General features: G+C 52.7%; 1 protein-coding gene across 3 annotated transcripts in view; it reads right to left on the reverse strand.

Annotated features, from left to right (window-relative positions):
- AP2A1 (adaptor related protein complex 2 subunit alpha 1) overlaps nucleotides 1-16,008 on the reverse strand; it is a 54,086-nt gene that overhangs the window by 24,825 nt on the left and 13,253 nt on the right. For all 3 annotated transcript variants that reach the window (XM_006160129.3, XM_006160128.2, XM_006160130.2), the window contains exons 2-4: nucleotides 10,619-10,687; nucleotides 10,347-10,489; nucleotides 9,869-10,062 (exon numbers count right to left, since the gene is read on the reverse strand). In XM_006160129.3, the coding sequence (XP_006160191.1) occupies nucleotides 9,869-10,062; nucleotides 10,347-10,489; nucleotides 10,619-10,687 (406 nt within the window). The remainder of the gene's footprint in view (nucleotides 1-9,868; nucleotides 10,063-10,346; nucleotides 10,490-10,618; nucleotides 10,688-16,008) is intronic.

The raw sequence follows: 16,008 nt of genomic DNA on the forward strand, positions 1-16,008 counted from the left end.
GCGTGCGTGCCCAAGATCCCGAGAGGAGAATGGAGGAGAAGGGATTGCGGCGTGACCATCCCCCCTGGGAGGTGATTTCTCTTTTTGTCTCTTGCTCCAGTCCGCCAGGAACCTGGGCCTGCAGTCCTCTTTCTCTAGCCCGCCAGGAACCTGGGCCTGGCGTGCGCCTCCAGGTGTGTTTTCAGGCCAGGAGGGCGTGGACTTGAACTCCATTTGGCACATGGCTTCCGACTCGTTTGGCATGCTGCCACAGGCCTGCCCCAGCTCTGGCTCCTGCTGCCCACTGTTCACCTGCCGTCTAACACCTCAAATCCGACGTTCGAGCCCCAGTCTGGTTCTGCCCGCCCTCACCACGTTCTCCTATGAATGTCACCATCTTTTTGTTTTTGTTTTTGGCCAGGAAATATATGCACTCACCAGAGAGAGAGAGAGAGACAGAGCAGAAAGCACTCTCCCACGGGGGATGGTCATGCGACAAGCCCTTCGCCTCTTCCCCCCTCCTTTCGGGGTTTGGACACTCAGGCACATGCCCCCGGCCACCAGGTCCAGGACTACTTGAACTGTCCTGGCCACCAGGCCAGGCGGCTGGCCCACATGTGGCCGCGCTGGTGAACCATCGCTCACTGCCTATGCAGCCTCCTGCCTCTCACGCCACAGTGACTCCTCCTGGCAGCTTCCCGCCAAGGGCACCCCCACCACTCTCTGCTCGACAGCCCGGTCCCAGCCACTGCTGGCTCTCCACAGCCGCCGGTCTCCCTGCCCCCGCGGTCTCCCGGACTACTTCAGTCTGGGACTCGGCCTCTTCCCCTGGTTCTGGAATATTCTCAGCCATCACCCTGTCATGTCTCTGGCACATTCTCTTTCTTTCTAGAACTCCAAAGACAGTTATGTTAGACTTCCTGTTTCTATGACCCTTTTGTAAAAATTAGAATTCTTTGCAACAGGGCATGCATGCTCACTAGAGAGAGACAGAGGGAGGTGAGAAAGAGAGAGAGAAGAAAAATGAAGAAAGCAAGCTGCCAAGTCCAGGACTTGACCAGAGGGAGAGAGAGAGAAAAGAGAGAGAGAGAGAGAGGAAGCAAGCCGTCAGGTCTGGGACCTGAACCTCAGTCAGCCATGTGGGACTCCAGCACCTCAACCACCATGCCACCTCCTGGCCCCCTTGCTATTAGTTTTAATTCGACCAGAGAGAGAAAAGGGAAAGTGAGAAAGCAAGTCACCAGATCCAGGATTCAAACCACAGCTGGTCATGTGGGAGTCCAGCACCTTAACGACATGCCAACGGCCATGCTCTTCCATCACTCAACCCTTTTGTAAGAGTCTCCACCTCCTGGGGGCTGGGCGGCAGCCCAGCGTACAGCACAGTACCCTGGAAGGCTGAGCCATGCACGCCCACAGACCTCCCCGAGTACTCCGGATGAGGATGCGTGCGTGCCTACGATCTGCGCTGTCTGGGGCTGGGGGAGATCCTGGTCAGGATTCTGCGTTCTCTCAGTCTCTCGCACTCACGGAATAAATGCATACACTTTAAAACACATTAGGACCACTGAAGACCTTCTGCCTACACTTCGCCCTCCTGCCCCCCAGATCCAGCCAGGGACCAGGGAAAAACAGATAATCCATCAGATGACCAGAAACCACCGCAGAGGCACAAGAAATATGGGAAACCGAGAAAGTATCTCTCTTCGAAGGGGAAAGAATAACCCCTTCTCCTCCACAGACAGTACAAGAGACTCACAGAAATATCAGATAAAGAACTTAAAATGTTTACAGTGACGAAGCTAATAGAAATGCAAGAGAAGAGACAACGAACTCCAGAGATATAGGAGAAGAGACTGAGTTCCAGGAGGTGAGGAACTTCTTACATGAGCTGAAAGGAGATATACATCATAAGAAAGAATCAAACGGGGGACCAGCAGTTGGCGTAATGGCTATGTTGCTGGACCCCCATGTAGTCTAACACAGTTTGAGTCCCGGACCCGGTGGCTTAAACTCATGCAGGGCACGTGTGTGTGTGTGCCCTAGAGCCCAAGAGGAGAGTGGAGGAGAAGGACTGTGGCATGGCCATCCCCCCTGGGGGTGATTTCTTGCTTTCTGTCTCTCTGGCTCTCTGTCTTTTAGGCAAGCAGGCACACTACAGCAAAAAACCTCCCCAAAAAAAAAAAAAAAAGAGAATCAAACAGAATCATTAGAGATGAAGGCTGTAATATAGAAAAATCAAAACCTCCCTTGAAAATATTAAAAGCAGATTAGATCATGCAGAAGATTGAATCTCAGACGTAGAAGATAGCACCTATGACCAAGAAAAATTCACCAAAAAGACTGAGAAAATAACCCCCCAAAATGAGAATAACATATGAGAAATACTAGATGCCATTAAATGCCCAAATATCCGGATCATCGGTATCCCGGAAGGTGAAGACACTAATAAGAGCACTGATAGTCTATTCCATTAAATCCTGGAAGAAAACTTTTCAAACCTAGAAAGAGGCACTCAAATATCCAGATCCAAGAAATACAAAGGACCCCACATAGAATTGATCCAAGAAGATCTTCCCTAAGACACATCACAGCCAGGTTGACCAAAACCACAGACAGAGACAAGATACTAAATTTGGTCAAGTTACTTTCAGAGGATATCCCACAAGGCTAATGTCGGACCTCTCATTGGAAACGATGCAAGCAAGGAAAGAATGGGAAAATATACTCAAAGTGTTAAGTGAAAAACAATTTCAACCAAGAATACTATACCTAGCAAGATTATCTTCCATACCAGAAAAAAAGACAAACACATTGTCAGATGAACAAAACCTGAAAGAATTTACTAACACCAGACCAGCTCTCCAAGAAGTGCTGAAGGGAGTGCTATCCCAGGAAAACTAAAGTCGGACACACAGAAATAAGAGTACAAGAACCATCGAAGAGAATGACCAGCCTAATGGCAGAGACAAGTCCCGAGTTGAATGGTAACGTCTAGAATTTAAATGGAAAAATAAGACCACAGTAACACTGCAAATTCAATAGAAGAGAGATTAATTACATGACACTGAACTAGTGAAATAGAACTTTTTGATGTCAGACAAAAACATAACTGATTTTGTTTCATGTTTTGATTTCCACATTTAAAGACTTCTGTCTTCTCTTGAACTGTTGATAGGTTCATCTACATACTATCTGAACTGAATCCTAACCTTTTTCCTGACTAAGTTTTTTGTTTGTTTGTTTTTTGATTTTTTTTGCTATAGGACACGTGCGCTCACCAGAATGACAGAGAGAGACAGAAAGCAAGAAATCACGCCCCAGGGGGGATGGCCACGCCACAATCCCTTCTCCTCCATTTTCCTCTCGGGATCTTGGGCACGCACGCGCATGTGCCAGGCATGAGATTAATCAACCAGGTCTGGGACTCGAACCACGGTTGGCCACATGGAAGTCCAGTGACATAGCCATTACACCATCTGCTGGTCCCCCTGGCTTTAAGTTTTAAGCAAATATCTCAACATTTTCTGATTTTTTTTTTTTTTGGAGAGGTTTTCGCTATAGGGCGTGTGTGCTCGCCAGACAGACAGAGACAGAGAGATAGAAAGCGAGAAATCACCCCCCAGGGGGGGTGGTCACGCTGCAATCCCTTCTCCTCTATTCTCATCTCGGGATCTTGGGCACGCATGCACACGCGCCCGGCGTGAGTTTTAAGCCACCGGGTCCGGGATGTGAATCGCGGTCGACTACGTGGGAGTCCAGCGACATAGCCTTACGCTAACTGCTGGTTCCCAACATTTTCTGATTTTGATCTATTAAAATCAAAACTGTTTTTCTTGAAATTAAAAAATGCATTAAAATACCTATTAATACTTATTTAATGACTGCAGTACGCTATATAGCCCCAGCTAGGTGCTACTTTATTGTTATTTTTAAAATATTTTATTATTTTATTTTACTTCATTTACTTTAATTTTTTAAAAAGAATTACTCATTTAATTTTATTTATTCATTCATTTACTTTTTAATTTGACCAGAAAGAGACACACAAAGAGAGAGAGAGAGAGGGAGAGAGAAAGTCAGAAAGCAAGCCGCCTGGTCTGGGACTCGAATTGCGGTTGCCTATGTGGGAGTGTCCAGAGCCTTAACCACCACATCACCTGCTGGTCCCCTTATTTATTTTAATTTGATCAGAGAAAAGACAGAGTGAGAGAGAGAAAGAGAGAGAGAGGGAAAGTAAAAAAGCAAGTCGGCAGGTTCAGGACTCGAACCATGGTCGGCCACGTGGGAGTCCAGCGCCCTTAACCACCACGCCACTTGTTGGATCCTGGTACTATTTTATACTATGTACACTTTACTCACTGAAGTTTATGCCAAAAGTCAGACATGTGTTCACAGATATGTATATATATCAGCTGTGCCTCCTTTGGAAAGTTTTTAAATTAAGATCTTTAGTGAATAAATAAAATGTGTGTGTGTGGGGGGAAAGGGCATGGAAAACAGCTGTACATACCCGAGAGTCTGGGAGGTAGGGGGAAAATGGCACAGGGTGAGCAGTAGGGCATCGAGGGGCCAGCAGTTAGCGTAATGGCTATGTCGCTGGACTCCCATGTAGTCGACTGCGATTCGAGTCCCAGACCCAGCGGCTTAAACTCATGCTGGGCGTGTGTGCGTGCGTGCCCAAGATCCCAAGAGGAGAATGGAGGGGAGGGGATTGTGGTGTGGCCATCCTCCCGGGGGGTGATTTCTTGCTTTCTCTCTGTCTTTCTGGCAAGCACACACATCCTATAGCAAAAACCTCTCAAAAAAAAAAGAAAAAAAAAAGCAAAACAGAGAAGAAACAAGAAATAGAGAAATAGAAAATTATTTGTTGATGATAACATGTATGGTAATATCCTTGATTGAACCAATATACAACATATTCTGGATGGAAAAATCTCATTTTTTACACTGTATTGATGTATAGTGAATGAATGTAAATAAGTAAATTAAAATAAATTTTAAAATAAAAAAGAAACTCCCATCCATTGGTCTCTCTAGGCTGATTTCTGAAAAACTTCAGTTCTTTTGCCTCGTTGTTAACTCTGCTCTGTGCAGGTTTACTATGCTTTTTTAAAAAGAATTATTTATTTTATTATTATTTTTAAAAATTTGATCAGAGAGAGAAAGAGAAAGTGAGAAAGAAAGCCGCCAGGTCTGGGACTCAAAACTGTGCTCGGCCATGTGGGAGTCCGACACGGGAACCTCCTGCCAGCCCGGTCTAGTATGCTTTAGCCAGACCACTTAACGTCTCAATGGTATTTTCTATTTTTTTTCTAAGCTGCCTGCCCTTTACTCCTATTTTTGGTTGTTCTTTTACACATTGATTGATATATTTAAAGAGGGTTTTTACCTTAGGGAGCGTGTGCTCCCTAGAGAGACAGACAGACAGGCAGACAGACACAGTAAGAGAAAGAGAGAAATCACTCCCCAGGGGGCTGGCCACACCAGAATCCCTTCTCCTTTCTCCTGGGATTTTGGGCACACATGCACATGCGCCTGGCATGATTAAGAAGTCGACCAGCAGTTGCGTAATGGCTGTCACTGGACTCACACCGGAGATGTGTGGGTGCATGCCAGAAATCCGAGAGGAGAATGGAGAAGGGATTGTGGCGTGGCCATCGCCCCTGGGGGGTGATTTCTCACTTTCTGTCTCTGTCTTCCTGGCGAGTGCACGCGCCCTACAGCAAAAACCTCTCCAAAATAAATAAATAAATCAGTCAGTCAGTCATTGGGTCCATGACTTGAACCGCGGTCAGCCATGTAGGAGTCTAGTGACCTAACCACTACACCATCTGCTGGTCCCTATTCTATTTTTTTCTTTAGAGAGATTTTTACTACAGGGCACATACACTTGCTGGAGAGACAGAGAGATAGAAGGCAAGAAGTCACTCCCCAGGGGGAGGATGGCCATGCTGCAAGCCCTTCTCCTCCAGTCTCCTCTTAGGATTTTAGCTATGTACGCACACGTGTCCAGAGTTGAGTTTTAAGTCACCAGGTCCAGGACACGAACCGCAGTCGACTACACGGGAGTCCAGCAACATCACCATCACGCTATCTGCTGGTCCCCTTACTGTTTTGTTTTTATTCACAGGTAGTGCACGTCCGCGCACACAGAGGCAGCAGCACCCTCAGCAGGGGCTCGTCACACTGCAGTCTTCCCGCACGGCCCTCCAGTTCAGGATCCTGGCACGCTCACCCAGGATCTGAACCACAGCAGCCACGTGGCTTCCAATGCTGCAGTCCAGGTCACTACTGACAGCGCCCCCGAAGTGGGCCTCTTATTCCTTGAAACCGAAAATGCATCTGTTTTACATTCTGTGTGCTAATCCCAATTTTATTTTCTGTTTTATTTCTTCCTCGTGGTGTCTTGTGCCCTGTGTTCTGTGTTTGTTTATTTTTTGGAGAGGTTTTTGCTATAGGGCGCGTGTGTTCACCAGGGAGACAGAGAGACAAAGAGACAGAAAGCGAGAAATCACCCCCCAGGGGGCATGGCCATGCCGCAATCCTTTCTCCTCCATTCTCCTCGGGATCTTGGGCATGCACGCACACGCGCCCGGTGTGAGTTTAAGCCACCAGGTCCAGGACTCGAACCGCAGTTGACTATATGAGAGTCCAGTGACATAGCCATTATGCCAACTGCTGGTCCCTGTTCAGCAGTTTGTGACTGAGGTACTGTCGCAACTTGAAGCTTCGTCTGTGGGCATCACTGAGGCCTTCGGTGGAAATGGGCTTCTCCAGCAAAGGCCCTGTCTGCCGTCAGGCTCTGGGATATGACCCGTCTGCAGCACTGTGCATTACAGGTCGGCTCGGGACCTTCTGACGCCAAGAACCAGTCAGAGGGCTCCGGTGTGCCAGGGCTTGAGCAGGTGACCGTGTTTGTCCTGGGGTGCTTTCTAGGTCTCTCTTGCTCTGAAGTGTGGCTTTCGAGAGCCTCTCCTTGGACAAGCTGCTTCTGCTCCCAGAGGCTGCCAGCCCAGAACCAATTCCCGTGCTGTAATTCGGGCCGGCAAATGTGGCTCCAGCACGCGGCCCATCTCCCAGGTGCCAGGCTGCCACCTGTGGCCTCTGCTCCCGCATGAATCCATTTCGAGTACTTCCTTTCCTCTTTATCCAGCATCGACGCTGGGTCTCAGCCAGGGCTCAGCCAGGTACCTGGTCCGCCACACTGCCAGGGCACTACCTGCAGCGCGTCAGGCAGAGCGAGCGGCGTTCCTTTCTTTTTAAAAAGTATTATTCTTTTTTAAAGAATGATTTAATTTTATTCATTCACTTGTTTTAATTTGATGAGGGGGAAGGGGGAGAAAGAGAGAAAGGGAGAGGGAAGTGAGAAAGCACACCACCAGGCCCAGCACTAGAACCGTGGTCAGCCATGGGGAAGTGTTCAGCGTCTTAACTACCACACCACTTGCTGGCACCCTAAAGTATTATTTTTATTTAACTTTATTTATTTTTTAATTTGACCAGAGAAGGACAGAGTGAGGGGGAGTGAAAAGGAAAGCGAGAAAACAAGCCGCCAGGTCCAGGACTTGAACTGTGGTTGGGCATGTGGGAGTCCCTGCCCCACTACCCTGCTCTCCCTCCTGCCCCCCACCATGCCATCTGCCGGCTCCTCTTATTCAATTTTTTAAAAGAATTGTTCATTTCATTTTATTATTATTATTTTTAACTTATTTTTGAGAGTTGTTGTTGTTGTTATGGGGCACATGTGCTTCCAGGAGAGACAGAGAGACAAAAAGCGAGAAATCACCCCCTAGGGATCTTCAGCATGCACACACACGCACCTGGCCTGAGTTTTTAAGTCACTGGGTCCAGGATTTGAACTGCAATGACCATGTGGGAATCCAGCAATATAACCACTGGGCCATCTGCTGGTCCCTTATTATTATTATTATTATTATTATTATTATTATTGTTGTTGTTGTTGTTGTTGTTTAATTTGACTGGAGAGAGAGAAAGGGAAAGTGAGAAAGCAAGTCGCCAGGTTTGGGACCTGGACAATAGTCAGCCATGTTGAAATCCTGCACCTTAACCAGCACACAACCTGCTGCCCTCCCCTCCCCACCTTTTTTTTCTTTTTTTTTGGAGAGGTTTTTTGCTATAGGGCGCGTGCGCTCGCCAGAACAACAGAGAGAGACAGAGAGACAGAAAGCGAGAAATCACCCCCCAGGGATGGTCACGACGTAATCCCTTCTCCTCCATTCTCCTCTCGGGATCTTGGGCACGCATGCACACGCGCCCGGTGTGAGTTTAAGCCACGATCCAGGACTCGAACCATGGTCAACTACACAGGAGTACAGCGACATAGCCATTACGCTAACTGCTGGTCCCTCCCCGCCTTTTTAAAAAGGTTTGTGCTCGCAGAAGAGAGACAAAGGGAAAATGAGAATTCACCCTACCATGGGACCAGCAAATGGAGTAATGACTACGTCCCTGGACTCCCACGCAGTCGACCTACAACAAAAACCTCTCCAAAAATAAAAAGGGAGAGAATTCACCCCCCGGCGGGATGGATCGCTTTTCCTCCAGTGCCCTCCCAGGATCTTGGGCTTGCACGCACACGTGCCTGGAGTGATTTTGAAGCTAACGAGTCTGGGACTCAAACTGAGGTCAGCCATGGGGAGTCCAGCAACGTAACCACCACGCATCTGCTAGTCCCTCAGAGTGTGCTCCCCCTCCTGTCCCCGCTACCCTGCTCTCCCACCTCCCCCACTCCCCTGCTCCACCTGCTTTCCCCCGCTCCCCCTCCTGTCCCCACTACCCTGCTCTCCCTCCTGCACCCTGCTATCCTGCTCTCCTTCCTGCCCCCCCGATACCCTGCTCTCCCTCCTGCACCCCCCACTCCTCTGCTCTCCCTCCTGCCCCCTCACCCTGCTCTCCCTCCTGCCCCCCGCTACCCTGCTCTCCCTCCTGCCCCCCTACCCTGTTCCCCCTGCTCCCACTACCCTGCTTTATCTTCTTCATAGCAGCTGTCACTGTCTGGACCCTCAGCTGTCCCCTACAGACAGTGGCCGGCTGCACACACTGCAGACAGACACTCACGGGGCTGACCCAGTGTCCTAAATGCTGTCCCCTTCCTATGACTGACTCCTCCTCACCCAGGTCCACCTGCTGCAGCTTCCTGGGTGGCCCAGGCCAGGTGAGGTGCCCCTCATAAACCCCTGCGATAGTTGGATGTCTGCACAGAATCCACGTGCCGGAACTTGCAGCGACGGTAAAGGGGCTGCATGAAGACCCTGTCCCAGGGTGGGCTGTGGGTGTGACAGTGTCACTGGGGGCAGGCTGCGACAGCTCTGGCTGACTCACACGAGAGAGAAGCTGGCGGGGACGGACCATGCTCGGCTCTGCGGGGAGTTCTGCTCCCACCCACTGGTGGTGCCTGCAGGCCTTCCAGCCAGCAGGATCATGGGTTTGGCAAATAACCCTCTATTTTCTTCATGAATTACCCGGCCTCGCGTGTTTCTGTCAGTAACAAACGGCGCAGACGACGCGCTCCCGCTCTCCTGTGCCCGCACAGCTCCGAGGGCGACGGGCACTGTGCCCCGGGCTCCCTGTCCACCCGGCAGAGTGCCTGGCCCTAAGAGCTGCCCGGCGCCTACGTGCTGGAGGGCGGCCACGCACACTGCCGAGGTCCCCACCTCTCGTGCTCCAGGAGAGGGCCAGCGAGGTGCCCCGGCTGCCGGCTTTGTGGGGAAGCTGCCTCGCACCAGGCGGCTGGGAGAGCTAAGACTGCGAGCACGGCGCTGCCCTGGAGCCCCGGCCACAGCCCAGCACTAGCCCCACGTGCCTGCTGGGGGGCCCTGGGCAGGTGACACTCACATCCCCCGATCCCCGGGCCCCGGCGCCTCACCCAGCCACCAGGATGCGGGGGATGTCCGCGGCAAAGGCCTCGCCCATCTCGCGGCTGCCCACGTTGGCGATGCAGTGCAGGGCCAGGCACATGAAGGTGGGGTTGCGGCTGGCCAGGTCGTTCTTGATGGCGTTGTTGATGAGCCGGATCAGCTCGGAGTTGGAATTCACCAGCACAGAGATGAACAGGTAGCCCTGGGTGGGAGGGGTGGACGGCTGGGAACCCTGACACAAAGTAGCCTTCGACCTCAACCCTCCAGCCCCAGCCCCCCTCCCTCAGACCCGGGGGTCCAGCCCCAGCCCCCTTCCCCCAGACGCAGGGGTCCCGGCCCTTAGCTCCTCTTCCCTCAGACCGGGAGGTCTAGCCCCAGCCCCTTCTCCAGAGACCCCGAGTCCAGGCCCCCAGCCCCTCCTGCCTCCTAACCCAGCGTTAGGCCCAGGCCCCCTCAGCCCCGGAGGGAGGCCCGGCCCAGACTCACTATCTGCTTCTCCGTGTACTTATTGGAGCTCAGCAGGTTCACGGCCTCCATGTGCCCAAAGTCAATGTCATGGCCGAGCAAGAAGATGAAGAGCAGCTTACACACATACTTCTTCTTACTGTAGCCATCCAGGGCTTTGTCCCCTGGGCCAGAGGAAGGAGCAAAGAGGAGCCAGAAATGAGGAGGGGTCACCACGCAAGGCCCAGCGCTCCCGGCACCCGCTCCCTCGCAGCACGCGGCGTGCAGCTCCAGCTTGGAGCGGCCCAGCCCACCTTTGAACTTGGAGCGGATGTTGGCCAGTTCCTTGTTGATTCTCTTGATCTCCGCCTCCTTGCTCTTACCTGGGGAGAGCGTGGGGCGGTGAGGGGCCCATGCCCGTGGGCGGCGCAGATTCCCTCCACCCTGGGGCTCAGGCATGGCTGGACCCCGCCTGGACGCCTCTAGCGGGAGCTTCAGCCAGCAAAGCAGCATCGCCCTCCAGCCTCCGAGCCTGGAGCGAGCCTGGCACACGCTCACCTCTGGGACACCCCGATGCCACCCCCTGCTCACCTCTGGGACACCCTGAGGCCACCCCCCCACCTCTGGGACACCCCTACGTTGTCCCCTGCTCAGCTCTGAGACACCCCGTCCCTTCTCCCTCTCCCACTGTGGCCCTATCTCCCCAGTCCTGTCCCACCCCTGCACCAACCCAGCAGGACCCCAGCCCCAGGCAGCCTCAGTAAACACAGGACCAGCTGGCCCCTCTGCCATGCTGGGGCTGTCCTCAGGACCCTCGGCCCTCTCCAGGTTCTCAATTCTGGCAGGTCCTCCTGGCCCTAGTCCTAGGTCAGACCCTTGGGCACAGCCTCCGCCATTCCCTCAGCCTCTGCCCCCTCCACCAACAGCCATGGCCTTGTCTTCTCCCCCTCCTGCTGGCTGGCTCCCCACCCCCACCTCCTGGCTCACCTCTCCCAGCTTGCCTGTCTGGGACCCTGGAAGGACTCTTGAGAGCCCCCTGGTCCCACAGGCGCCAGCCTTGCCCCTCTGTGTGCCTCACTGCCTCGTGGCATGCCTCCAGAGCACCATTGCTCAACTCCTCCAAACAGCACCAGGGCACCTTCACCCCCCAGAACCATCGTCCTGTCCTCTGGGCTCGGCCTCCAGAATATGTCCCCAAACACCTCCAGGGTGACCGCTGCGTCCAGACCCCATGATCGCCCACCGGGACCAGTGCAGCAAACTCCTCCCTGGCCTCCCGGCCACCCACTTGTCCCCACATGCTGGCTCTGCCCCAGCTGCCCAGCCAGTGTCCCACCCCCATTGGGCAGTGCTTCCAGGCCCCACAGGCCTCGCTCAGTTCCAGGGGCTCCTCACTGCCCTCTGCAGGGCCAGCTCTCATATCTTCCTCTCTCTCTTCCTACTGCCCGCCTCCTCCTCTGAGAAGCCTTCCTGACCACTTCTTCCAAGTCCATCCCTTGTTCTGCTTCCAGCAGCTTTTTTAAAAAAAGGTCCTCCTGGAACTAGTAGATGGCATAATGGCTATGTCGCTGGACTCCCAAGTAGTTGACCGCGGTTCACGTCCCTGACCTGGTGGCTTACAACCCACTCCGGGCACGTGTATGTGTGTTCCCAAGATCCCGAGAAGAGAATGGAGAAGGGACTGCGGTGTGGCCACCCCCCTTGCGAGGTGATTTCTTTCTTTCTGTCTCTCTGTCACAGTCATGGCCAGCGCACATGCCCTATAACACAAAAATCTCTCTCTAAAAAAAGGAAAGAAGAACAATAGTATAAGGCAGTGAGGGAACAAACGTAAAACATTTCATCGCCAACTTTAAGTCCTGATTACATGCGAAAGCTAGAATATATGGGATACAGTGGGTTATATAAATGTATTAAAATTAGTTTAATTGCTTTCTACTTTAAAAAAAAATGTGGGGGGCTGGCAGGTGGCGTGGTGGTTAAGGGCAACGGACTCCCACATCAGCAACCACAGTTTAAGTCCTGGACCTGGCGGCTTGCTTCCTCACTTTCTCTCTGTCCCTGTCTCTCTCTCTCTCTGTCCCTCTCTAGTCAAATAGTCAAATTAAAATAAATAAGTGGGACCAGCAGTTGGTGTAATGGCTATATTGCTGGACTCCCATGTAGCCGACTGAGGTTTGAGTCCTGAACCCGGTGGCTTAAACTCACGCCGGGCGCGTGTGCGTGCGTGCCCAAGATCCCGAGAGGAGAATGGAGGAGAAGGGATTGCGGCGTGACCATCCCTCCTGGGGGGTGATTTGTCGCTTTCTGTCTCTCTGTCTCTCTGGCGAGCACATGCACCCTATGGCAAAAAAAAAAAAAAAAAACCTCTCTTAAAAAAACAAAAATTACATCTGTGAAACCCCATAGGAGCATGGAGAAGGAATCCTGACAGGGTCGTCCTCCCCGGGGGTGCTTTCCCACCTTCCTCCTCTGGAGAGAATACAGGTTCTACAGCAAAATTTAAAACACAAAGAGTACACGAGCTGCAGCTGGACAGTGGCGCGGCAGTGAAACACTCACGGTGCTCCGGAGGCTGCCCTCCACCGGGAGGTTCTGGTTCCCGTCTGGAGACCTCCCTGAGCACACCAAGCACACAGACCCACAGTCCAGAGCTGGCCGAGGCTGGGGGTGACTGCGACACCCAGACCCTGCTGGGGAGCCAGCTCTGTGGCCTGCCTGGTCATTAAGGGGAGCTGGATACCACGCGGCCAACCACAGTTCAAGCCCTGATCCCAAGAGCTGGAAAAACATGCTGGGTGCAGGGCCTGTGGGCCCCAAATCCCAGGATGGAGAAACAGAGGAGAACCCCAATGGGGAGAGGGGTTCTCCTTTCCCCAGTTTCTTTGGTGAGAACATGCAACCTCTGGCAATTAAGAAAAAAAAACTTGGGGCCAGCAGGTGGCACGGAGGTTAAGGTGGCTGGACTCCCACATGGCTGACTGCAGTTCAAGTCCTGGACCTGGCTTGCTTCCTCACTTTCCTTCTTTCTCTGTCTCTCTATGGTCAACTTCAATAAAATAAAATAAAATAAAATAATGACAATGAATAGAGTTAAATAAAATAATTTTTAAAAAGAATTATTTTATTTACTTATTATTATTTTTTCACATGAATTTTGCCAGAGAAAGAGAGAGACAGAGAGAGAGAGAGAGTCACCAGGTCCACGACGTGCACCGCGGCCGGCCGCGTGAGAATTCCAGTGCCTTAACCACCACGCCACATGCTGGCCCCCAGTAAAATAATTCTTTAAAAAGAAAAAAGAAAAATCCCTGTTGGGGATGTCCTCTCTGTCTCTTGCTCCAGGAAGAAATAAGGAAACTTAAATAATAATAATAATAATAATAATTGGGCCAGCAGGGGGCATGGAGGTTAGCGTGCTCTATCCCACATGGACACTTTCGCAGCGCAAGTCCTGGACCCGGTGGCTTGAAAGTCAAGCCAGGCGCATGTACACGTGTGCCTAAAATTCCAAGGAGAGTGGAGGAGAAGGGACTACAGCGTGGCCATCCCTCGGAAGGGTGATTTCTCACTTTTCCTCTCTGGCGAGCGTGTGCACCCTACAGCAAAAACTTAAAATAATAATAATAATAATAATAATAAAACAACCACGGGCACAGGCTGTTTCTTTCCGTTCCAGGTGCAGTGGGTTAGGAGGTATCCCCAGTTCCTATCTGAAGCAAGCGGCGTTCCTTTGGACTCCAGGCAGACCCACGGAGGCCACCAGGAACCTTCCGCCCGCAGGCTGATCGGCACCATCTCCCACGGCTGGCGCTGTCCAGGGCCTCCTCTGGCCCCCTTGCTGCCCGTTAGCTCCCCAAGAGCGCACAGGCGGCTGTCCACGCCTGCCTCTGCTGTTGACCAGACCAGGAGCCTGAGGGCAGGGCCGGGTCTGCCTCTCCCCTGGGCAGCAACCCGGACTTCAGCGAAGCCAGACGTCGCAGGGGCCTACGAAGCACAGGACCCGCTCCCCGTCCTGGGGAAGGAAGCAGAGTCCTGGGGATGAGGGTGAGGAGAGGTCCCTGGCCCGGTCATCGCAGGGCCATTGCTCCAGATGAGTGTTACTTGGCCCGTGTCGCCTGTGAGGCCATCTGATCCTTCACTGATTAATTACACGTCCCCTGAGGCCCCGGGGATCAGACCTGACTGGGGCACCGCTGAACACCCAGGACCCCAGAGAAACCAGCCAGGCCTTCTGATCTGTCCTCGAGGGACTCCTGGCCTGGTGGGCCAGGCAGTGCCAGAGGGGCGGGGATAGAGGACCCTGGACACGCACCTCCTGGAGCCTGGGTAGAGGCGGCCAGGAGGGGACATATGAGGACCTTGAAAGACGAGAAGAGTTCAACAGAAGTTCACAGCAAGGGGTGGCCAGAACTGAGCCGGGGGCGAGCACACCCACGTGAGGGAGGTCCTGGAGGCTTGGGGTGTCCAGACAGCACCTCCCTCTGGGGACAGGACAGGGCCCACGATGGGCACGCAGCGGCCCTTCGGAACTGGTGTGGCCACATGAGTACTCCGACTGAAAACGACTCTGTCGGGACCAGAGAAAACACCCCTGTAAACGGGCCCTGCCTCCTCCAACAGCTGCCTCTGCTGGCCACGGACAGAGCCACGGACAGACGGGAACCCAAACGGGAACCCAGACGGCAGCTCACTCCCAACTTGAGGCGCTCTGGCCTTTGTTCAAACCTCCGATGAAAGCCCCAAGGGGGTCAGGCCGTAAAACGCGGCACTCTGGGGTCAGTTAGATGGCGTGCAGGTTGGAGGTTAAGGTGGCTGGATCCCACATGGCCAAGTGTGTGGTTTGAGTCCCGGAGCCAGTGGCTTGGAAAATATGCCCATGTGTGTGCATACACACAATCCCAGCTGGAGAATGAGAGTGGAGAAGGGCCTGTGGGGGTGATTTCTCACTTTCTTTCTCTTTCTCTCTCCATGAGCACACGTGCAGTATTCAAAAAATAAAGACCTCCCAGAGGACACGGGCACCCGTGTGCCAAGGATCGGGGCTGGCTGAGGTTGGGGTGGACTGTGGCATTGGAACCCTCTTGGGTATTCTGTCTGTCCCTGTCTCTCTCTTTTGCTCATAGAGAAAATAAACTCAGGGGGGAAAAACCCTTGGGCCGCCTTGGAGCCTGGTGGTGAAGGGAGCTAATCACACATGGCCAGCTGTGGTTCGAATCCCAGCCCCGGCAGACTGAGCAGCACAGTAGGCGTGTGTGTGTGTGAGAGCAGGAACTGGAAGATGGAAACTGGGGACGAGATCATGGTGCGACCAGCCCTGCTAGGGGCAGTGCTTTGTTCCTGCCTCTTCCGACAAGCATACACCGCCTCGGCCAATGGAAAGAAATGCTTTCGACTGTACTTACAACGTTTATAAATAGTATAAATAGTCTTTTTTTTTTTAGATTTTTGCTCTAGGGTGTGCACGCTGACCAGAGAGAGAAGGAAAGTACGAAGTCGCCCAGGGGGGATGGCCAAGTGGCGGCCTCTTTTCCTCATACTCCTCTCAGGATATTGGGCACATGCACGCGCACACACGCAGCGTGATTTTCAAGCCACTGAATCCAGGACTCGAACTGTGGACTAAGTCCTGTGGGATCTAGCTGCCTTAACCACCACACCAACTGCTGACCCTGTATTTTTTTTGGGGGGGGGGGGGGCAGAG

Source organism: Tupaia chinensis, unplaced genomic scaffold, assembly GCF_000334495.1.
Source record: "Tupaia chinensis unplaced genomic scaffold, TupChi_1.0 Scaffold000673_1, whole genome shotgun sequence".
NCBI classification, from domain to species: domain Eukaryota; kingdom Metazoa; phylum Chordata; class Mammalia; order Scandentia; family Tupaiidae; genus Tupaia; species Tupaia belangeri.